The sequence below is a fragment of the Rhinatrema bivittatum genome, chromosome 3 (assembly GCF_901001135.1).
Source record: "Rhinatrema bivittatum chromosome 3, aRhiBiv1.1, whole genome shotgun sequence".
Taxonomy (NCBI): Eukaryota; Metazoa; Chordata; class Amphibia; order Gymnophiona; family Rhinatrematidae; genus Rhinatrema; species Rhinatrema bivittatum.
The window spans coordinates 112,280,098-112,305,615 of NC_042617.1; the positions used below are offsets into that span (position 1 = coordinate 112,280,098).

The 25,518-nt window shown below is 44.5% G+C and overlaps 1 protein-coding gene across 5 annotated transcripts in view; it reads left to right on the forward strand.

Annotated features, from left to right (window-relative positions):
* Positions 1 to 25,518, forward strand: part of C1D (C1D nuclear receptor corepressor) — a 96,046-nt gene that overhangs the window by 43,936 nt on the left and 26,592 nt on the right. For all 5 annotated transcript variants that reach the window (XM_029593600.1, XM_029593603.1, XM_029593602.1 and 2 more), the window contains one exon: positions 12,431 to 12,571. In XM_029593600.1, the coding sequence (XP_029449460.1) occupies positions 12,431 to 12,571 (141 nt within the window). The remainder of the gene's footprint in view (positions 1 to 12,430; positions 12,572 to 25,518) is intronic.

Consider the following 25,518-nt stretch of genomic DNA (forward strand, 5'->3'; position numbering starts at 1 on the left):
ACAAGTACCTGGCAGGATCCCAAGGGGTAGATAGATTCCAAACTGCTTATCCCAAGAATAAGCAGTAGATTTCTGCAATGCTCCCTTAATAATGGTTTAATGGACTTTTCCTCTAGGAACTTGTGCAAACCTTTTTTAAATGCAGCTATACTAATACCTTTCAACACATCCTCTGGCAACGAATTCCAGAGCTTAATTATGCATTGAGTAGTAAAATATTTTCACTTATTAGTTTTAAATGTATTACCCAGTAACTTTGTTGTGTGTCCCCTGGTCTTTGTACTTTCTTAAAGAGTAAACAACTGATTAACATTTACTCGTTCCATTCCACTCATTATTTTATAGACCTCTATCATATCTCCCCTCAGCCATCTCCTCTCCAAGCTGAAGAGTCCTATCCTCTTTAGCCTTTCTTCATAGGGGAATTGTTCCATCCCCTTTATCATCTTGGTCACCCTTCTTTCTATCTGTTCTAATTCAAGATGAGGTCGCACTATGGAGCGATACAGAGGCATTGTGATATTCTCTGTTTTATTCTCCATTCCTTTCCTAATAATCCCTAGCATTCTATTTGCTTTCTTTCTTGTGAGCTTAGATAAGTCATTTCATCCTCCATTGCCGCAGGTATCAACTTATGACCCTAATTTATTAAAATTATTTCCCATAGATCAAAATGGGAGAAAGGCCTAAGAGTTTGTTTATGTGCTAAAATTAGCATATATGCTTAAGTAGCTTGTACTCATATATATGCTGCTTTATAAACATCAAATGTACGTGTGTATTTTCAGTTTTGCACGTACATTCACATGCAAAAAAAAGGGGCAAATGGGGTATTCTGAGGTGGGGTAAAGAGATGAGTGCGCAAATTGCTATGACTTAGATACATTTGGCAAATTTTTGCAGAATTTTACACCTAATTATCTTGCACAATTGATTTCAGACCTATTTATTTACTATTGGTTGGCTGGGAGGTCTTGGTGAATTGGGGGAGGTCAGAGTTTAGAACTAAGAGGGTCTTAATGACCTGGAGAAGGATTAGGAGAACTGGTGGAAGTCTTGGCAAACTGGGGATTTCAATTACACACACATGTTATGCATGTAAACAGGGTTTTACTTGAGAAAATCATTTCCGTGCAGTGATGTACACACATATGTAGGGTCACGGAAAGTTCTTTGAAAGTTATCCTCTTACTAAATTGTAAGCCCTTGGATTGTAAGCCTTATGGGGTAGGGAACTACCTACTGTACCTGACTGTAACTCACCTTGATCTCAGATTTGAAAAGGCAAGTAATTCAAATTCATTACTTTTAAAGCATGGCTTAATTTGCATGTAAAAAGGAAAAGGAACTACAATCACTGTGTAGTGGGGGAAGGGGGTCTTGAACCTTCACTCACACAATCTTTCACAAACTGTTACTCACACCATCCCCCACACACTCACACTATTCCTCCCCGCACATCTAAAATTGCCAAAAACTGTGGCTCCGCAACCCCCTCTTACTGGTGGAGCTGCTGGTATCTCTCAAGGCCAGTGTTACCATTAGGCAAACTAGGCGGTTGCCTAGAGCACCAATTTTTGGGGGATGGTAAAATCTCTCCAGTGCGTGGACCAGAGGCGTGCGGTGTGCTGGAGCCACTGTTGCCAGTAGTGGGAGCACTGTGCGAGCTGCACCAATATAGATATATATATATATATTTCCTGAACATACCCAGATCAGTACAGACAAACGGGTTTTATTCATCCCTACCAGCAGATGGAGGTAGAGAACAAAACTTTGGGCACTGCTACATATATGAGAGTGCCACCTGCAGTCCCTCAGTATTTCTCTACCTCCAGCAGATGGTAGAGGTGCTAACCCTGCAGTCCTGACTGACTGGATATTTTAAGGAAAATTGGTCCCCAAGGTGACAGGCTCCTGCAGAAGGGTCGTCCCTCTGATTGAGCCGGGCGAATGGGGGGTTGGATGACCCTGGCCAGGTTCAGCCCGTGACCCCGGGACCACTGACAGCCAGTGGTCTGGTTCCCTCGATGGGCCCAAAGCCCCTCCACCTGCCCAGGACAGGGAAGTAACCTTACTTTTATTTTTGTGCTTTCCTGTGTGTCTGGGTCTTTAAATCTTTGTTGTACAAAAAAAAAAGTCGCCGACAGCTGTCTACTTTTGCAACAGCAGACACATGTGGCAGGCTTTGCAGCCTAGCAGGCTGAAATCCATGGCGAGATCGGGTGCAGGCCAGGCAGTAAGTGGGTGGATCGGGGGATCATTCGGAGGAGGTTGGTCCTGGTCAGGGCAGATTCACTCCGGTGGGGACTGGCTGTTCTCCCGAACGAGCCGTGCAGTTTTCAGTCATGGCAGCGGCCTGTTCACCGCACCGGCAGGAAATTCTTGGGGTAGTGCGCCCTCTTTAGGGTTTGACAGCTGCCGCGTGGTGCACCCCTCCCCCTCGCGATCCGGGCCGTGGGAAAGCGCAGCAAGCATTGGATTGCCTGTTTGGATTTTTATTTTGCCTTGCTTTATTTCTTGGTGCTTGTTATGACAGACAAGGAGCTCAGAGAGACCTGCAGGGCCTGTGGTAGCCTGTCGGTCGGCCTGAATGACCTCCTCCTCTGCACGGAGTGTGCTGGAGGGGGGAGAGGGGGGTCTGAAGGTAAGCAAAGCCACGGAGGCATTTGCGGACCGCATCAGTGGCGCTGGGGTCACAGGAGAGAGTGGCTATGGCCACAGAAGCAGAGCCGGATAGGGGGGCTGCTCCCCGGGGGTCCAGGGGGGTCCCCCCGCTCCTGTCTCCCATGGTTCGACCTAGGAAAAAGGTCCGGATGTCTCGGGCCATAGCAGCCCCAAATGCCCTTCGGGGGCCCCGTGGGGGGGGGTTTGCCCAAATTCGTACTTTTACTGCTTGAGGCCTTCCTGGCTAGGCAGGCAGGTAAGTTAGGTGTCACAGAAGGCCCGACGGGTTCGGAAAAGCGGGGGAAGGTCCCCCTAAAGGTTCCATGGGCCCGTGAACTCTGCCTTCTGAGTTACGGCTAGCGTGATTTGAATCGGACTCGGAAGATTCCGACAAGTCTAAGCAGGAGGATGAGGTTTCCTCTGAGGCTGATCAGGATGGGGACCCGATTGGGGGTCCCCCTCTGGACCCAGGGGACCTTGGAGGGTCCAGAGGCTGAAGGTGGTGATCCGGCTTTTCAAGCGAGAGGAGCTTTGCCTGCTTTTCTCACAGGACAAGCAGGATGGTAGTCCTCGCATATGGGTGACATCACAGGATGGAGCCCAATCACGGAACACTTTTGTCAAAGTTTCTAGAACTTTGACTGGCACCTACTGGGCATGCCCAGCATGGCACTAAACCCACAACCAGCAGGGGTCCCTCTTCAGTCTTCTTTTTTCAGTGCCGCAGTAGCCACGCGGGTTAAGGAGCTCCACAGAGATTCCTGACAGGAATTTTCCTCACGGAATTACTAAAAACTTTCATACCCCACAGGGGTCCCTCCTTCGAATTTTTTACTCCGCTTTACTCCGGTAAGTTTTTTTTACCCGGTTTCGATCGATTCCCTTCGAGTTTGGCCCTCGCGGCCTACTGGCCGTCGACCATACCGCTGCTAAATTTTTCAAAGGCCATGGCGTTGGGGTTCCGTCGGTGCCCGGACTGTACTCGCACCATGTCCATTACAGACCCACATAAGGTCTGTGTAATGTGTCTCGGGTGCGAGCATGATGTCCTAACTTGCACCAAATGTGCCTTAATGACACCGAAAGGTCGCAAGGCCAGAATGGAGAAAATGAAACTTTTCTTCCGTTCTCAAACTCCGACGCCGTCTATTGCATCAACGTCGTCTAAACTGGCACCGTCCACTTTGCGCCAGTATCGGCCACCGGCCGATGACCGTCCGGCGTCGATGACTTCTTGGCCTTCAACTACCTTTGCTCCCCCTCAGGACGGAGGGGATCGTAGAGAGAAACATCGGCATCGACACCGCAAGTCTCGGACTATCAAGGAAGGAAAATCTTCGATCTCTCCATCCCTATTCACCAGGTTCTTTTAGATCTCCTCAAAAAGACCTGGGAACACCCTGGTTCTGTTGCTCCAGTCAACAGAAAAGCTGATGATACTTATTTGGTCCAGTCAGCCCCAGGTTTCCAGAAACCTCAGCTGGATCACCAATCTGTGGTTGTAGAATCTGCCCAAAAAAGGTCAAAAAGATCAAAACCCCACTCTTCCTTTCCCCCAGGTAAGGAACAGAAATTCCTGGATGCCATTGGCTGGCGTGTCTTTCAGGGATCGATGCTTATCTCTCGGATCGCCTCCTACCAGCTATATATGACCCAGTACAACAGGGTCTTATTCAAGCAGATACAGGACTTTGCTGAGTCCCTGCCTCAGCAATTCCAAGAACAACTTCTAACCCTAGTGCACAAGAGTTTTGAGGCAGGGAAGCATGAAGTAAGATCTTCTTATGATATCTTTGACACCGCTTCCAGGGTGTCTGCAACTGCTATTTTGGCAAGAAGATGGGCCTGGCTTAAGTCTTCGGACTTGCGCCCTGAAGTACAAGACAGATTATCTGATCTGCCCTGCATAGGAGACAGTCTGTTTGGGGAACAGATTCAGTGGACGGTGGCGGAACTCAAGGACCATCATGAGACCCTTCGCCAGCTCTCTCTGATGCCCTCTGAGTATTCCTCCAAACAGCCTTTCAGGAAGGATACTAAAAAGTCATTCTTCTGTCCAAAGAAGTTCTATCCACCACAGTCTAGGACTCGTTCCACGAGACCTTTCCAAAAGGCCCAGTCTCGTCAAACTCGTAAACAAAAGCCACAAGCAGCTCCTCAGCTGGGCCCTGCTTCCGGTTTTTGACTCATGCATAGAGAGCAGCAGCCAGTTTCCACTGCCTCAAATACCAGTGGAAGGTCGATTGTGCCATTTCAACAACAGGTGGCACACAATAACCTCAGACCAGTGGGTCCTTACCATAATCTCTCAAGATTCTCGCCTGAACTTTCTCTCCATTCCACTGGACTCCCCACCTCTACCGGTGTGGGGAACATCCAACCACTCACTACTCCTTGAGCAGGAGGTCTCCCTTCTCCAGTCCAGAGCAATAGAACCAGTACTTTACTCTCAACAAGGACTAGGATTCTATTCCCGGTACTTTCTAATCCCCAAAAAATCAGGAGGCGTTTGTCCAATTCTGGACCTATGTGCCCTCAACAAGTACCTCCAAGAGAAAAGTTCAAGATGGTAACCTTGGGTTCCCTCCTTCCTCTTCTGCAAAGAGGAGACTGGCTCTGCTCTCTCGATCTCCAAGATGCATACACGCACAGTGCGATAAATCCATCTCATCTCAGGTTCCTGAGATTTCTAGTAGGCCCCAAGCACTATCAATACCGAGTGCTCCCATTCGGCTTGGCATCTGCACCATGAGTCTTCACCAAGTGCCTCGTAGTAGTAGCAGCCTTTCTCAGGACTCAAGGTGTTCTCGTCTACCCCTATCTAGACGATTGGTTGATCAGGGCTCCCACTCAGCAAGCTGCTCTGTCGTCCCTACATCTTACTTTACACAATCTGATTTTGCTAGGATTTCTCGTCAATTATGCAAAATCCTGCTTAGTCCTATCTCAAACTTTATCATTCATAGGGGCAGACTTGGACACCTTGCAGGCAAAGGCATTTCTGCCTCGACAGCGAGCTCTCACTCTCATCTCTCTCGCACACCAACTACAGTCTCAGCAACGCACGACTACACGCCACTTCCTCATCCTACTCGGACACATGGCGTCCTCAGTACAGGTTACCCCAATGGCCTGCTTGGCCATGAGAGTCATGAAGTGGACTCTAAGGTCACAATGGACTCAGTCCATCCAACCTCTATCGACCACTGTCCACATTACCGACTCACTCCATCAGTCTCTAGCCTGGTGGAAAAATCAGATCAATCTCCTCCAAGACCTACCCTTCCAGGCTCCAGACCCTCAAATAATTCTCACCACCGATGCTTCCAACCTCGGCTGGGGAGCCCATTTTGCCGATTTACAAACACATGGAACTTGGTCTCCAGAGGAAGCCAAACACCAAATCAATTTCCTGGAGCTGCGAGCAATCAGATATGCTCTCAGGGTGTTTTAGGATCGCCTTTCCAATCAGGTCATCCTGATTCAGATGGGCAACCAGGTGGCCATGTGGTACATCAACAAACAGGGAGGGACGGGCTACAACCTACTGTGTCAGGAAGCTGCGCAGATATGGGAGGAGGCCCTCTCCCACTCGATGTACCTCAGGGCTACCTATTTGCTGGGAGTGGACAATGTGTTGGCGGACAACCTAAGTCGCGCTTTCCATCCGCACGAGTGGTCCCTCAACCCCACAGTAGCGGACTCAATATTCCAATGTTGTGGGGTCATCCTCGCATAGACCTCTTTGCGTCACCTCAAAATCACAAAGTAGAGAACCTTTGCGCTCTCACTCGCAGCCAACACTCTCAGCCAAGAGATGCATTCTCCCTCTCATGGGCAACCGATCTCCTATATGCATTTCCTCCACTTCCACTTCTCTCGAGGACTCTTGTGAAGTTACGTCAGGACAAGGGATGCATGATCCTGATAGAACCTCACTGGCCTCGCCAAGTGTGGTATCCAGTACTTCAGGATCTCTCCATTCGCAGGCACATTCTCTTGGGAAAGGACCCGCTTCTGATCACTCAGAACGACGGGTGCCTACGCCACCCAATCTTCAAGCTTTGTCCCTGACGACCTGGATTTTGAAAGGTTAATTCTTCAGCCACTTAACCTTTCGGAACCAGTTTCCCGTGTCCTGATTGCTTCACGGAAGCCTTCCACGAGAAAGTCTTACCTCTACAAATGGAACAGGTTTAAGTCATGGTTTTCTCAATCTCTTGATCCCTTTACCTGTTCCACCACGAAGTTTCTAGACTATCTCTGGCACTTGTCAGAATCAGGTCTAAAAACTTCTTCCATCAGAATGCATGTCAGTGCGGTGGCCGCCTTCCATAAAGGTGTCGGGGATGTTCTTATTTCAGTACAACCCCTCGTAACATGTTTTCTGAAAGGCTTGCTTCACCTCATGCCTCCACTACGCCCTCCGACCCCTTCTTGGGACCTCAATCTGGTTTTGGGTCGGCTCACGAAACCACCATTCAAGCCTCTCCAATCCTGTGATCTTCGCTATCTCACATGGAAAGTGATTTTTCTTTTGGCAATCACATCTGCTCGTAGAGTTAGTGAGTTACAGGCCCTAGTTATCTATTCGCCTTACACTAAACTTCTACAGGACCAGGCAGTCCTCCGCACTCACCCTAAGTTCTTACCTAAGGTAGTATTGGAGTTTCACATTAATCAATCCATTATACTACTTACCTTCTTTCCCAGGCCTCACTCCAATCCAGGAGAACAGGCTCTGCATACCCTTGACTGTAAAAGGGCTCTAGCCTTCTATCTAGACCGTACAGCTGCCCACAGGAAAAGCACTCAATTGTTTGTCTCTTTCCATTCCACCAAATTTGGGCAGCCTGTGGGTAAGCAGACTCTCTCCTCCTGGTTAGTGGACTGCATATCTTTTTGCTATCAGCAAGCAGGCATTCCACTTCAAGACCGTGTTAAGGCACACTCTGTGAGGGCCATGGCGACTTCAGTAGCACACCTACACTCGGTGCCACTTCCTGACATTTGCAGGGCTGCTACCTGGAGTTCTCGCCATACCTTTACAGCCCATTATTGCTTAGACAAGGCCGGAAGACAAGATTCCATCTTCAGCCAGTCTGTCTTCAAAATCTTTTTACAACTTGATGTACCAACACCCTTCCGCCTGCCCGTTAGGGTTCAGGATGCCCTCTACCAAATTCCTCCCCAATACTTGTGCCTATTGCACATCTTGGGTACATTTGGTGCATTTCTCGGACATCCTCAGCTCAGTATTCACCCATATGTGAGGGCTACCATCCTGCTTGTCCTGTGAGAAAGCAAATGTTGCTTATCTGTAATAGGTGTTCTCACAGGACAGCAGGATGTTAGTCCTCACGAAACCCGCCCGTCGCCCCGCGGTGTTGGGTTCGTTACGTTTTCTTATTTTATTTTTCGGCACTTCCTGTAGCTTTAAACAAGACTGAAGAGGGACCCCTGCTGGCTGCAGGTTTAGTGCCATGGTGGGCATGCCCAGTAGGTTCCAGTCAAAGTTCTAGAAACTTTGACAAAAGTGTTCTGTGATTGGGCTCCATCCTGTGATGTCACCCATATGTGAGGACTAACATCCTGCTGTCCTTTGAGAACACTGTTACAGGTAAGCAACATTTGCTTTCTTTTCACACACAGTTTTATTCCCAGCTGTCATTTCAGACACTTATCAATAATGACATCCTTGATGAATAATGGATATGTGACTTTAAATTATAGTGTTCTATTTGATTTCTACATTAAGTCCAAATGGTTGTACTGTGTGCAATATGTATGTTCAAAACTGTTGTCTTGAATTGAGTCTTGCCTGCCAGTCTCTACCTCTCCAATGTGCTTGTACTTGTTCTGATATGTACTACTTCAACTGAGAGAGAAAATGATTTTGTTCTAACAATGTTGCACCATAGGTGCTTATAATTTACCTGTAGTGATGCGACTCTTATATTCCAACATCCGTGTTTGGACTGATCTTTTTGTATGTCCTACATATACTTTTGAACAAGGACACTCAACTACATAACACCACAAAATATTTATAATCTGCATTTTGAAGCAACTGGTATAATTATTGCATACCTAGATGTTGTCAATATTGAACTGTGATCATCCAACAGCATACCAGATGGTCGGTGATGTACATGTGTAGAAACCTCATTATTTAAATATGGTATTAAAGCTGAATGGACCACTTAATCTTTAATGTGCTTACCTTGAGTGTAAGCTATACACAATCATTCTTCGAAGCATAAACACAAAGTTAAGATATACCAGTGTTTGCGGATGCTAGTAGCTATTGTATGTGCATGATTCAAATATGCATACTGAGGCTATTTGGGAAGAATTGTTCCCTTGTAACATTAGCTCTCTGCATATAATATGCTCCTTTTATCGCTTTGTATGGATACCCTTGCTCTAAAAATGTTGAATCCATTTTTTAGCTTGTCTCTTAAATTCATCAATGTCTGTATATAAGCGACAAACCTGCAAGAACTGCCTGATTAGTAAATTCATTCTTGATACATAAGAGTAAAAACTTTCAAACCAGAGTAAATTGTTTCTCTCAATAGGTTTCCGGTATAAGGTTGTCATCAGACCTGGACACATTTTGTAAATGGTCATATTTAAAAAGTCAATATAATTATATTCTAACATAAACTTCAAGTTATCAGTGTATTCAACCAAATCAATAATTCATTTAATTTGGAACTTGAATGTCAAATACAAAAATATCATCAATGTATCTTACTCATAGTTTCACAAAATGAAACTACAATGATTTGTAGAGAAGTTTCCTTTTTTTCAGACTCAGCTACATAGTATATACCTTTCACATCCGAGGTCTTTGTAACCCCAATTGCCATGCCGTGTATCTGTAAGTAAACATTTTGATTGACATAAAAATAATTTTGACACAAAACAATTTCTGCCAGTTGTAGCACAAAATCTGTCGGTATTCTCTATAGTTTAGGTCTGGATTCCAACACTGATGTTATAATTTCCAATTCTTCCTTCTGTAGAACGTTAGTGTACAAAGACGTAAAGTGATTAAAATCATATCGAGTAATGTCGAGATTTGTTACCTTTTGCAACATATATGACAATTCTTTAATGTAAGATTTAATTTGTGGGACCAAAGATTCAAAAATGTATCTGCAAACATAGGTGAAGGCTGTAATACTGAGCCTAATGCTGATACTGTTGGTCTTCCTGCATTCTTATGAACTTTAAGTACCATGTATAACAGTGGAATGGAAAGATAAAGCACCAACCGAAAATGGGCTTCCTTATTGGGGATGAATCCTTCACCAGCTGAAACAAAATATTTTATTTTAGATTGTAACAAAGCTGTGGGATCTTCTCACAACTTTTTATAATAGATGTTATTAGGCAATTGATGTTGAATCTCTGCAACGTATTGACCTCAATTTTGTATGACCACATCGCTTCCTTTAACTGTTGACTTAATAATAGTATTATGACTAGCAGCTAATTCCTTAAGTGCTATATGTTCTTTTAATCTCAAACTGAAAAAATCCTCTGTTGTGCTTCTGAAACTTCTAAATCTTTCAATATCAATTTTGTAAATGTAGCTATATTAGGGTCCATAGTACCTGGTGGCATCCATCGAGATTTAACTTTAAATGAAAATGGATTCATTTTCCAATGTTTACTCTAAGATTCAGAATTATTTTTAGACCAAAATAGGTTCCTTTTCCCCTGAAGAAGGGTTCAAAATACAGTTCTGCGTCAGTGACATCTTGAAAAGTGAGACTTAAAGATAAGTGTCATTTTAGATTTATGTGAAATAAGCTTTGTGACATTGTGGGGAGTTTTGGAAGTTTGACACAAAAAGGATCTATGCTATTTTAAGTGCATATGAAAAAGGCGTACACAAAGGATTTACTACAATTGTGGACCTATGATTATAATACAGTATTACTACACTTGATTTGAAGTCAGCTACTGTAACCTGATATGCTGGCCCTGCGATAAGAGTAGATCTTTTAATATTTTATATTAATGGACTTTTCTTGTGGGTGTATTCTAATGGAGGTGCTTTATAAGGGCCTTAATGGTCTGGGACAGTCTTTCTCAGGTAGTTTGGTCCATCTCTCTTAACAGCCTTGAAGATTAGTGTCAGGGTTTGAATTTGCATCTGTAAGGGACTGGAAGCCAGTGTAGTTTGTGTGGAACCGGTGTGATATGGCTGTGCAGTTTGCATCCTTCTATCAGCTGTGCAGCAGAGTTTGGAATTCATGGAAAGCCTTTTCTGTAAGACCCTTGTATAATGTGTAGCAGTAATCCAACCACGTGGTTATCATTGCACAGACTACTATGATTAAGTTTTCCTTATCAAGGAGAGGGCAGAGTTGTATTAGGCTGCATAATTTGATGAGTCAACTCTACTGTTTTGGATTTGTGGGATTATTGTTAATTCTGAGTCTAGCAGGATTTCGAAGTGTTTAACTTGTGATTTTAGCGGAAGCTTGTAGGATCCAAATAGAATCTTCAGATCAGGGACTTGTCTATATATGTTTTGTATCCATAGATCTGTTTTTGCTTGGATTTAGATGGAGTTTGTTTTTTTTTTAGTCCATTTTTGAATGGCTGTAAAACATGCACTTAGTTTTTTTTTTGTTTTTTGTTTTTTTTTTATGGCTCTTTGTGTGGTCAGGTCCATTGGAAGTAGGAAGTTCAAGCTGGATGTCATCCAAATAGATGTATGCTTTTATATCCAAGGTTCTGATTAGCTGTGCTGATGGTTTTTAGGTATATTTTGAAAAGGACTGGAGATAGTATAAAGTCTTGGGAAACTCCACATTCCAACTAGGATCCAGGATGTCAGTGGCTTGTCGGTGAAATGAACCTTTTATTGTTTATCAGACAGAAAGGAGTTGAACCAGGTTAGGACCTTGCCACATTTTCCAGCCTCAGCCAGTCATGATAACATGATGATATGATCTATAGTGTTGTATGCTACTGAGAAATCCAATAGGGTTAGGACTGCCACCTGGCTTCTACTGCAGTACCTGAAGGGGTCATCTAACAGGGCAACGAGGACTCTTTCTGCTCCATATTCTTTTATGAAATTGGATTGGTAAGGGAACAGCCAGTTTCTTTCCGTTAGCCAGTAATTTAATTGAGTTTGTATTATTTGTTCTAATGCCTTCCCTAGAAATGGAATATTGGATACATGGCAGTAGTTTTCTGATTTGTCTGGATCTAAGCTGCTGGGGGTATTTTGTTTATAAAGCAGTGGTTGAACCACTGCTTTTTTTTTTTTTTTTTTTTTTTAATTTTCAGATGTCTAGGAAGCAGTCCCTCAGATAGGAAGAAGTGTAAAATTTTGCAAGCCCCGGGTTTGAGGCCTTCACTTGCTAGCTTCACTAACTTGGATGGGCATGGGTCTAGAGAGCAGGTAGTTAGGGGTGCGATCTCTGAGCTTTTTCGAGACACACTTCATTGATTTGGGTGAATGAGTCTCAGATCTCTAGTATATTTTGGGGGAAGCAAGCTCATCTTTGTCTGTATGGGAGATGTCCTGATAGTGTCAACAGAAGTCCTTGATTTTTTTTCTCAAAAAAAAATACAAGGTAATTTGATAGTTTTAGATGGAGGGCTGTGATTTTGTTGAGGTGGGGGTCATAGCAGGCCATTTACTATTTCAAACAGCCTTTTGGTTTATCAACTTTTATCATCCAAAGCTCTAATGGTAAAATAAATGCAGTTTTTCCTGTATTATTCTTAGATCAGAATGACAGAAGACATCAATGAAGAATATCCATCAGAAATTCATGACTATCTCTTAGCATTTGACAGTTCTGTTGGGTGCGTGGATGAGATGTTGACAACTATGATGTCTGTTTCTAGGAGTGAGCTACTTCAGAAGGTAAAATGGAAATTAAAAATTGATATTAGAAAATCTGCATTTTATTCTTACTTGATGCAGCTTGAGCACATTGTAAAATGTTTCCTTATTTTAGTCTTTATAGGTTTGTTTTCTTGCAAGGGAACATTTTTACAGTGAAGCATGTATTGATATTACATTATGCTAATGTATTTTATTTTTATCTGTTATGTAAACTGCTGATGGTGTAAAATATATCATTTAGAAGGTATGAACAACACACAGTGTGGGTTCTTCTCACAGTCCTCATGAGGAAAGCCTATAAGAAGGCAGTTTTCCTCCAGATCTCTCCATTCCTCTTTCATCTCAGTAATCTCTCCAGGATACCAGCGTCTCACATGTAATCACCAACTAGAATGTTATCCATATTGTAATGTTTTAGCCTGAGTTTATTAGCATCATCAGGAGCTGTCTATTTGCTTTCTGCTGTTACTCCAGCCCTGTGAGGGTCATATTAGAGAGCTTCAGCTCCATGAGCAGTTTTCTGATCGTTCAGCAGGTTGTTAGAAGAGAATCTGAAGCTCGGCACCAGGAATTAGGCCTGAAAACATGGAAAAAGTATCTTAAAATATTGTTTAGATTTGAAGAGTGTATAATAGAAATATTTGATCACTATTCTCACATAGGTATGAATTATATTAATTTCAGTTCCAGTCTTTTTTTAAATTTTATCAGATTTAATAAGATAAGTATAAACTTTATAAAAAAACACAAATATTGAACATAGTAAATAGAAAAATCAAAATCCAATAGGAAAACCAAATTACAAGATTGTCAAGCCCACATAATGGGAGAAGGGGAAGAAAAGCAAAAGAAAAATGTATTTTAAAATATAAAATCATAGAGACCTACAATAGCCATGTATTAAATTTCTGTCGGACCTTTACCTCAGCCAATCACACACCAATAGAAAAAAAAAATTTGCCTTTTAACTTAAACTCAGAAATTCCCCACAACTTATCAAGAGTTTCATTATTCCCTTGTAGGTCACTACCAGATATATATAGTGAATACACTAATACATTTAAAGTTCCCTAATCGTACGTAGTCCTACTCCCATAGCAACCTAAGACTTTACTAGGAACTGAACACATTTAAGATGAAGACAGCATTGAGTGTCACATATATGATTTTTTACCTGCCAGTGAGAAGTTGTATGTGTGCATCCGATGCAAAGAGTTCCTGCCTCTCAGAGAACGAGTCCGAATTCTGGAGGCTAGAGTGGCAGACCTGGAGGAACTGGTATATAGAAGAGACCTTCAGGGACATAGTAGCCAAGCCCCAACTCCAGTCTGGTATCCTTTGTCCTGCCTTGGAGGAGGAAGGTCTCATGATCGGAGAGCATCAACCTGGTGCAGCAGGAAATGATCCTGTAGCAAGGATGTGTCTCCCAGGGCTTCTGCCAAGGAGAAAAGGGTTAGGTCAGTCGTCATAGTTGGTGATTCGATCATTAGGAATATAGACAGCTGCGTGGCTGGTGGGCATGAGGACTGCCTGGTAACATGCCTATCTGGTGCGAAGGTGGCAGACCTAAAACATAGGTGTTTACTGAAGAGGATATTGGAGAGAGACCAGTTCCAGAGAAGGTTTTCATGGGTGATGATTGAGATCAACTGAACCAAATCATGGTGAACCTGGAAGATATGGAAGGCCTGATTGACAAACTGAAAAGTAGTAAATCACTTGGACCGGATGGTATACAACTCAGGGTTCTGAAAGAACCAAAAAATGAAATTTCAGGCCTATTAATAAAAATTTGTAACCTGTCATTAAAATCATCCAGTGTACCTGAAGATTAGAAAATGGCCAATATAACTCCTATATTTAAAAAGGGATCTAGGGGTGATCCGGGAAACTATCCACCGGTGAGCCTGACTTCATTGCCGGAAAAATTGTGGAATCTGTTATAAAGAATAAAATCACAAAACATTTAGATATGGTTTGATGGGACACAGCCAGCATGGATATACCCAAGGGAAGTCTTGCCTCGCAAATCTCCTACATTTTTTTGAAGGAGTGAATAAAGATGTGGACATAGGTGAACTAGTAGATGTGGTGTATTTGGATTTTCAGACGGCATTCGACAAAATCTCGCATGAGAGGCTTCTAAGAAAACTAAAAAGTCATGGGCTAGGATGTGATGTCATTTTGTGGACAGCAAGTTGATTAAAAGACAGGAAACAGAGAGTAGGATTAAATGGTCAGTTTTCACAATGGAAAAAGGTAAAAAGTGCCTCAGGGATCTGTACTCGGATCAGTGCTTTTTAATATATTTATAAATGAGCTGGAAAGGAATACGGCGAGTGAGGTGATCAAATTTGCGGATGATACAAAATTATTCAGAGTAGTTAAATCACAAGCGGATTGTGATACATTACAGGAGGACCTTGCAAGACTGGAAGTTTGGGCATCCAAATGGCAGATGAAATTTAATGTGGACAAATGCAAGGTGTTACATATAGGGAAAAATAGCCCTTGCTGTAGTTACACGATGTTAGTTTCCATATTAGGAGCTACCACCCAGGAAAAAGATCTAGGCATCATAGTCGATAATACTTTAAAATCGTCGGCTCAGTGTGCTGCAGCAGTCAAAAAAGCAAACAGAATGTTAGGAATTATTAGGAAGGGAATGGTTAATAGATCAGAAAATGTCATAATGCCTCTATATCGCTCCATGGTGAGACCACATCTTGAATACTGTGTACAATTCTGGTCGCCGCATCTCAAAAAAGATATAGTTGCGATGGAGAAGGAACAGAGAAGGGCAACCAAAATGATAAAAGGGATGGAACAGCTTCCCTATGAGGAAAGGTAGAAGATGTTAGGGCTGTTCAGCTTGGAGAAGAGACAGCTGAGGGGGAATATGATAGAGGTCTTTAAGATCATGAGAAGTCTTGAACGAGTCGATGTGAATCGGTTATTTACACTTTCGAATAATAGAAGGACTAGGGGGCTTTCCATGATGTTAGCAAATAGCACATTTAAGACTAATCGGAGAACATTCTTCTTCATTCAACCCACAATAAAGCTCTGGAATTTGTTGCCATAGGATGTGGTTAGTGCAGTTAGTGTAGCTGGGTTCAAAAAAGGTTTGGATAAGTTCTTGGAGGAGAAGTCCATTAACGGCTATTAATCAAGTTTACTTAGGGAATAGCCACTGCTATTAATTGCATCAGTACAATGGGATCTTCTGGTAGGTCAGAGGTGTCCTCTCTTGGAAAGGCTTCTGCACTTGCTGGCAGGTCATGCGGAGCAAGCACCAGATCTAGCTTCAGGCTTGCAGCAGGGTCCAGCCTGGAATCAGAAACTGGCTGGGCTTTTGGCATAATAGTTGGCCAGAAACTAGTATCCCAGCAGGCCACCAGATGTAAAGTTCAAAAGTTGGTATGGTTACCTCTTCCGGATTACTAACCCTTCCAACCAGGGTAGTGAAATACCCTTGAAAGGTATATAGCGTTGGGCAATCTTTTAATGGCCACCACCATTTGGAAGCTTTCCCTCCAAGTGTATAGCTCATTTACTTCACTTTGATTGTCTCGCTTTTAAAGTGAGGCAGGGTTTGTTTTATCCAGGTGTGGCACTAGTTCATATATCTTTGTAGTTGCCCTCTGGTACCATCAAAAGGCTCTGGATATTGAGGTACAGTCTTGGAACAGGCATCACGTGTAATAGGGCTCAGTTCCCTTACAAGAAATGAGGTAGAAGCTGGTTTAGGTGAGACTTCAGGCTCCCCAAATCTCTGTTCCAGTGCTTCCAGGAAGACTCTGCACTCCATTTGAGGTGTTGTCTGGAAGCAATCCTAGGGAAAATTCTCTACTTCTCCCTGACATTTCTGGCAAACGAGGGACCATCTAGTTGCCTAAGTATAACATTCAGTAGTCCACCTTTCATAAAACCAGAAGTAGCACCCCTCAGTGTCACAATTCCTTTGGGTTCCCCCAAAACTTTGTTAGGTTTGTAGGAAAGTCACTATCCCTATATCCCATGATTTCACTTCAGGAAATAGATACACGGCACGAGAAGTCTTGAAGTTAAATTGTTGTATTAGTTTAAAAGTATCACTTCTTTTTTCCAGCACAAAACAAGGACTCTGGAATATTATTAGGATTGCTGTCTAGTTTACAAGCAGCACAGTTTTCAGGGTGTGGCAGGCTGCATAGGCAATGTTTGGAAAGCACTCTGGCTACTGCCTAATTAGCTTTTACCTGAGGAGTCTTTCTCTCAGGCACCATATACCTAGAAAAAACTCATAAATCAAAACGCTAGCTCTAACCGAGCACTTACTAAACTTAATTTTCTAACTAGCCTCAGATCAGGATTAGCTCCCTTTTGCACAGGGAATGCAGCTTACAATGGTAGAAAGGCAGTTAAAGATTTGTTTGCCATACTTTGCCTCCAGCTTTTGCAGCTAGCTGGCCAGAGGAAGAGTAAAGGTTTCTCAGAATATTGTCAGGCTGAAGACTCTGCAGCATATCAAAACAGGATTTATGTTGTAATAAAGGTTTTATTAAATATGCAAACAGAACAGGTAAACTCGAAGGTACAGAACAAGTAGGATAAGGCTTATTTTCAGGCCAAGTAATCAGCCCAGGTTTTTACACAGTATAATACTTCCAGTAACATCACAACACAATTGTAGATAGATGTCACAACTTGACAGTATAAGATCACATTAATACATAGCAAGGTAAGAGCTCACAGGTCTCTTGCGTGATTCCACACGTTCTCTTTTGTCCATGCCATCTAAATGTTGGGAACACCTGAGGTGTACCAGCACTCCTTTTGAGGACCAATCCGGATCCACAAGTGCAGGGCCTTATAACAAGCTATCTTTAGACTAGAATTGGCTTTCTTTGAACCCTCCTGTGGCTCAATACCCATCTCAAATCCCACAGACTCCAGTTCAAAATCAGAAAATACACCTTTTTCCCTGACATTCTGGCACAACTAATGAAGACACCATATGAACTATTGGAGTCTACTCTTCTCAAGTTTCTAAAATGGAAAATATTTTCACGTAGATAAGCAGCTGAATTAGCCATGCTGTATGGGTACATCCTCCGTGCCACTAGGTGGCGGAGCTCTCTAAGACTAGCAAAGTCTTTTAGCTAAGTGCTCCCTCCCTCCTGTATCCTGACAGGTTTGCCTCAGGCTCCTCAGTCCAATCTTTTCCACGCAGCAGAGTGCGCAGAGCTCTCTTCTTCTCTCACAATTCACTTAAAATCTATTAATAACATCAGAAATAGAAGAAATAAAATAAAATAAATCTACTTCAAATGACCTGCCCTCACGGGACGGTTCAAAACGTCTCGGGACAACCCCTCCCCCCCGTACCAGTGATCCGGTACCTGCACTGCAATCTCCTTGGCCTCCCCAGTTTCCCGGTCAGTACCGAGTGGAGCTAGGGGGAGGGGCGAAAATATGGTCAATCAACTCAGCGGCATCACAGGCGCGCCGAGATATGTTCTCAGGGACCCCATTGGGACGTTGCCCTTTCTTTTTCTGCCTCAGTAGCCTTGTGTTTCAGCGGGTCCAGCACCGAGTTGAGCCCCTGGGACATAGATGCAGAAGGCAGGAAGTGCTCCGCTGAGCCAAAGGAGCGTCTCTATAGACGCAGGCGCCGGACGTCCCGATCATCGGTGCACTCATCGGCGCAGGCGCCAGGTGCCCAGATCATAGGCACAGGCGCTGGATGTGCCGACCATCAGCGCTGGGTGCCCGACCGCCGACACAGGTACTGGGCGCCCCGACCATTGGCAGTTTTATGCAAGCCATTTATCTCAAAATGTATTATTTAAAGTCAAAATCCTGAATACTGCACTATTAAAAATGCAAAGCCTCTAAAACTAATTATTAACTGGTCATCGCTGGCGCACTGGACCATCGACGCGCCAGTCCGTCGATGGTGCCCTCCAAGAGATTTGGGCGCTGAATCAGCATTACCGACGAGCCGTGGCCCGCTTTCAGTCTTCGGCCACCCCACAAAATGAAACATGGCCATGTGTGCTGAATAACATACAGGCGCTAAGCACCCCAACCATCGGTTGGGCGCCGGACTCATCGGAGCGGGCGCGAGATGCGCCACGGCATTGATGTGGGTGCCAGTCACGCCTTGGCATCAGCGCAAGCGCAGAATGCGCAAGGAGCATCTGCGAAGGCGCTAGGGCATGCATACTGTTCTGAGCACCAACCGCCTGATGCAATCTGAGTGTTCGCGCCATAAAAAAAAAAAAAAAAAAAAGAGGAAAGCGCAGATGCAGCCATTAACTCGCCGCAGCACCCACGCAGCTACATGCGGGGCCAGTGGAAGCAGGAGCGCACGCCTACTCACCGCTAGATCTTGCATATGGGCAGTAACAAAATTGCCAGCTGATCGCAGACACCGGACCGATTCAAGTTCCACGTCAGTGGAAAACTGGGTATTCCAGGGCTTTGTTTCCATGCCTACTAAACTAGTGGCCCTACTGTACAAAACCCATTTGACAGCCTTGACGTGGGTGTCCTATGATGCTCCTTGGTGGGATTCTCCAGCATTTCCTAGCATCGGCTGGGAGTGCAATGAGAGATTCTCCTTTCCATCCCTCCGTGGTGGTTCAGTTGGTAATGTGACAGCTCGTACATACAAGCCATGCCACCAACTGACGATAATGAGTCACTGCATGACTTAACAAAAAAAAAAGGAAACATAGGCCGTTTCATCTGCCATGCTTCAGACCTTCCGTTGGACCATCGCGCATTCCTTTCCATAATCCTATGGGCTCTAAGGCCGCATCTCCAGCAGGCTTCGACAGTCGCCACTTCCCCCTCCATACCATTCCCTTGAGGAAGGATGGAGCTACTTCCTGTGGTCCATTTCCGAAGGCTTGCTGTCTCTTCTAAGACTTCAGAAATTGCCTAGTCATCCAGACGTCTTGCATGGTTGCACTCTGAAACCTTAAGAGACTAGGTTCCCGACTTTGGAATTTTAGTCCAACATCAGTTCACTAATCCGTTCACAAGGCTTAAGCCTCGGCCCACTGCCAAGGATAAAAAAAAACCAAAACTTAAGCCTCATTCCTATTATACACCTCCATCTTGTCAGCCATCGAGGAAACAAGCTAGTCAACAGGCATCACGTCAGCATGCTGCGATGCCTCGCCAGCCGCAGCAACAGCCAAATCCTCAACCTATATATAAAAAAAAAACAAAACCCCAGTCGGTTTTTTCTTTACGATCATAAGCCCGGCATCATCACATCTAGGGTAAATATTGCCCACTTGTCTTCCAGCCTAAAATCGCATTGCATCGACTCCCACTTGTCACCTAGCCAGTGACATCTCATTTAAGAACTACAAAAAAAAAAAGTAGGGCATATGCTCACATGTTCAGACACCCTACTTCCTGGGTTTCCCTCGTTTTTTTCTAGGCGGACAACCATTACTTCCAATACAGGGTCGCCCATTCGAACTTACTTCTACCCAGCAGCTTCAACACATGCAGGACAGTAACAAAGGCGCACCCTCGTCTCAAGGGCTACAAATATTTCCTGTCTTGATGACTACTCCTGCTAGCCTCCAATCCAACACATTTCTGGATTAGGCAATCTGGGAATACTGATCACCTTCGAAAGCTTGAAGCTGGAACCATTCCAATTTTTGCATTGCATGAGAGCCTACATCGCCACAATCCAAGACAGAGCTTTCCTACCTCACCCGAGAGCTTTCACTCTCTCTCTATATTATTTATAACTTTGTGTCACAGTGCCACAATACCAGCTTGCCAATTCCTACCTACTCTAGGACACATGTTGGCAGCCATTCCGTACTTCCACATATGCGCCTACATGGGCACCCCCTGCAAAAGGGGTCTCAAACACCAATGAACTCATTCTCTTCATTCATTAGCCACGCCCATGCCTTCACCAGCAACATAGACAAGGACCTACAGTGGTGGCTATTCCTGTTCACACTATCAACGGGCTCGCCTCTGCAACCTTTCGACATCATGTGATACTCACCACAGATGCAAACCCCCGCCCCCCCCCCCCCCCCCCAAGAAAGGGGCAGTTCATTTGAACAAATTACAAACACAAGCTTCATGCACTTCGTGCATGCGTACACTATGCAAAACCTTCTGAATCTCAAGGAAGTAAACACACCCTTTCGAGTTTACAAGAATTTCCCACAATGGAAGCTAATCATGATTCACACGGATAACTAGCTCACAATGTTCTCTATACACCAGAAGGAAAAATCCGGTGCATGAAACCTCTGCTGCTACGGACCCAACAGAGATCCATCTCTCTTCAAGCCACTTATTTACCCGAGATTCTCAATTCCAGAGCGAACTAACTAGAATTTTTACCCCCACGAATGACACCTGACTCCAAAGGTAACTCAAGCAGTTTCTCAGTTTGCGGTCTACCTACAGTCGATCTCTTTGCCACACAGAACGACGACATAATAGGGAACTTTTTTTTTACTCTGTTTCTCCGAGTCCACTGGACTCACTCCAGATGCCTTTCTCATCGATGGTCATGCAAACTACTCTATGCATCCCCTCCAACACCACTCATCTCTCGCGCACTCCAGAGATGCATACAAGACCGAGTGGCTCTGCACCTCATTCCGCCATATGGCCACGACAACCATAGTGTGGTTTCCCACTACACCTACTGATCCACAGCCCACTTCCTCAAGCCCACGGCTTCTTACCCAGGTCAGGAGAACACTATTGCCTCCTCTTCACTCCTCCCTGCATTTCACGGTGTGGAGATTTTGGAGGAATTGCTTACCAGCACTTGCACATGTCTTCTGCCCTTCAAGACATATACTTATCAAAAAAAAAAAAAAAATTAGATGTCAACTAGCCTTAGTTTCTTCAGGCAAGGTGGTCGGGCTACACTTCCTGGTGTACATCCATGTGTCTGGACCCATTAATATACCGCCTGAATGGCTTCTCTCCTATCTCCATCTCCTTATAGCAGTGATCTTGATGCGTCCTCGCTACGATTTCATTTAAGCGCTACAACAGCTTATCATATTTATCGAAACAGAGAGCCTGTTTCATGTCCTTTCTTAGTATCCAAATTCATAAAAGGAGTACTGCAACTGCGTCCACCTTTGCATAACCCATGGGTGCCGTGACACGTTAATGTACTTCTCGATCAACTGATGCTTTCACCTTTGAACCTTTGGATGCTTGTCACCTTCACTATCCCAGATCGTCACCTTGCCACCTTTCCTCCAAAACCTCGGGAAAAGGCCAATGAGAAGTTGTCACGCACCTGGGATTGCAGCCATGCGCTAGCATACTGCAGAGCGCACTCTATCACCCAACCGCCCTCCGTGCCTGTTTTTCACTCAATCTCAGCACGGAAGGGTGTCCAGTGACAAAGGAACTCTATCCTCGGGGATATCTAACCATATGCAGTTCAGCCATAATACAGGGTCGCACACGCTATTTGCGACCTTAAAGGACATATCACGTATGAGCAATGGCAGCCTCGATTGCTTTTCTCCATCAAGTACCTCTTATACAGGTCTATCCTGTAAAGTGCGGCCGCGTTTACCCTGCTCCTAAGCCTCGTTCTACTCACTTTCCGGCCGCGTTATCCCTTCCTGCGATCCCGAATCCACTTTAACCTACTCCTACCGCGTCCTAAAATCCCAGCCAACCCCTTCCGCACGCGGCATGTATATTGCATGCAAACGAGCGAATTAGCTATTCCCTAGCATCCCGTAACCCGCGCCCCGACTATCGCTATCTTTCCCTGCCGTTTTGTTGCGCGTTTAACCTGCTAACTTACCGCCTACCCTGACCCTGCGGTAGAGGCAGGGGTAAGGGTAGGTGGCAAGCTTTCCCCCAGCCCCCGCTCACCTGCCCCGGCCGCGATCATGGGTGCCGGTCTCCAGGGCAGCCCCGGTCCTCTCCCCTCCTCCCGAAGCGCGAAAAAAACTTAAAAGCAAAAAGTAAGTCGCTTCGCCGCTTCACTGTCAGTTTCTTCTTCCCTCCTCCCGGAGCAAGGCTGCTTTTCGCGCCCTGCTCCGGGAGGAGGGGAGAAGACTGACAGCGGCGAAGCAACTTACTTTTTGCAACCCCCGATCGGAGCTCTCCTGCCTCCCGCTGGCGACTTACTTTTTTTGCAGCCGTCCGGCCATCTGGAAGAAGGTAAGTCGCCAGCGGGAGGCAGGAGAGCTCCGATCGGGGGTTGCAAAAAGTAAGTTGCTTCGCCGCTGTCAGTCTCTTCTCCCCTCCTCCCGGAGCAGGGCGCGAAAAGCAGCCTTGCTCCGGGAGGAGGGAAGAAGAGACTGACAGTGAAGCGGCGAAGCGACTTACTTTTTGCGCTTAAGTTTTTTTCGCTTTTTTTTTTTTTTTGCGCTTCGGGAGGAGGAGAGAGGACTGGGGCTGCCCCGGAGACTGGCACCCATGATCGCGGCCGGGGCAGGTGAGTGGGGGCTGGGGGAAAGCGGCAAAGCGACTTACTTTTTGTTTTTATGTTTTTTTCGCTTTATTTTTTTTTGCTTCGGGAGGAGGGGAGAGGTATCTGTCATTTCAAATGACATTTGAAATGACAGATACCAGCGTGGCGTGAAGCGTTAGGCCCGCGCACCCAGGAAACTGTATAGGCGCTCTATCCAGTAAAATGGGTTGCGCGGGCCTAAGGCTTCACGGACCCTTCTTAGACGCGGTTTTCATTTGCATAAAATTACTGTTCAGGATCGAGCGGTAGGTGAGCTGCACTGTTCGTGCGGCAACCGCGGGTGCCCTGGGCACTAACGCAGCTCTTCCTACCGCTCGGTACTGGATAGACCTGATAGACATCGATGCACCAACGACATGGTCATCGCTACACATTTTTTTGCATTCCACCACTGTTACACAAACAGACAGCGGATGATTCCCTTTTGGAACGGACTATCCTACAGAAGTGCACAAATTCCAAACGAATACAGCCTTCCTAGGAACTGTCCGCCACTATTATCGTATTGAGCAAAATAAAAACAATAACAATGTTATAACACACACACTATCGGCTCAATACGTCAGCTTGGGACTCCCATACAGCATGGCTAATTCAGCCGCTTATCTACATGAAAAGAGCAAGTTTGCTTACTGTAAACAGTGTTTTCTGTAGATAGCAGATGAATTAGCCATGCTGACCTGCCCGCCTCCCTGGACAGTTCTGGCATACCTTCCTTGCTTTGATACTGACTGAGGAGCCTGAGATAATCCTGTCAGGATACAGGAGGGAGGGAGCATCTAGCTAAAAGACTTTGCTAGTCTTAGAGAGCTCCTAGTGCACAGAGGATGTACCCATACAGCATGGCTAATTCATCTGCTATCTACGGAAAACACCGTTTACGGAAAGCAAACTTGCTCTTCCTGGTAGCAGTAATCTCAACCAGAAGAGTTGACGAGCTTCAGGCTTTAGTTCGTTATTCACATTTTTCACAGTTCTTCAGTTATAGTGTGCGCTCCACACTCACCCAAGGTTTCTAGCATAAGATAGTATCTAGTTTTCATATTAATCAAGCCATCATGTTGCCTACATTTTTCCTGATGCCACACATAAATGAAGGCAAGAAAGCCCATCATACCTTAATCTATAAAATGGCCTTGGCCTACTATAGAAGAACTCTGCCTTATCATTGGGCTTCTCACCTATTTGTTTCTTAGTAGATTGGGCATAGCAATGGCCAAATGTAAATTGTCCAACTGGCTAGCAGGCTGCATCGCGTCTCAAAGATGTCTACATAGCCGCAGCTTGGTATTCAGTACACACCTTCACATCCCATTACTGTCTGGACAACATCAAAGAGTAAATTCGGATAAGCAGGTTTGCGTAGCCTGCTCACCTTGTAGTCCACTCTCCATGGTGAGGTCTGGGTTGCTTTCTTCAGTAAATACTCCGCTGCAACCCTCAGCTTGGGACTTCCCACATGTAATGGCTAATTCAGGCCTGTGGTCCCCTTATACCCCTTCATTAAACTGAAAAATAAAATGACACAGCCTGTTCTCTGTGGTTAATAAGTTCTTCTTTATTCAGAGTATGTGCACATAGAAACTTGCTATGCCAAAAATAGGGAAGCAAACCTAGGATTCACAATTACAAATCTTTTTTATATAGATTTTTACTTCTGCTTTATTCCAAACATGGACAACTACAGAAAACTGACAATCAGCTGTCAAGTTATTATACTGTCTTATGATTATTCATTATATGCATACTATTTCCTCAGAAAACAGAACTGCATTAGTTGTCTGATTGGTCAGAAACCGGGAACTGCGGCAGAAATATTCATTAGTTGTTACTTATTAATTAGTCACAAACTATGCCTGCCTTATGCAATCTAGCAGTCTTTTAAGAAGTAAACAACTACTGGTTATATCTAGTTTTATTCCTATTAGTATATGCTGTTTAGCCCACTGTGTCACTTGTCCAGCGTTAAGCAGTTTTGGCTTATATGGATATATGTCTAGAAACTCTATTACTAGCTGCTCATCCAAGGCTTTGTCAACTATAATCCATCACTACAAGTGGGATTCTAACTAGAGAATCCCTCTGGATATGACACCTGCTTATAGATGAACAACCATAAACTGTTTTTTCCATTGATAACAGGACGAATTAGCTGTACTATATACCCACCCACTTCCCTGGAGAGCCAACTACCTAGCTAGAATTAGCTCTAAAATCGACTGAGGGAGCTCACACAAAAGTTCTACGAATTGAGAGAGATTTCCATTCAATGCTGCTGTATAATTAGCCATTACATGTATGTGACGTCAAACATACATGTAATGGCTAATTTATCCTGCTATCTCCGGAAAATACCATTTATGGTAGGCAAACTTACTTTTTCTGAGGAAGTTTTTTATCCAGTCAAGTATTTTTTACACAATGATCATTTCTTTCTCTAAGATTGGGTGATGATGTTGAGCCTTTA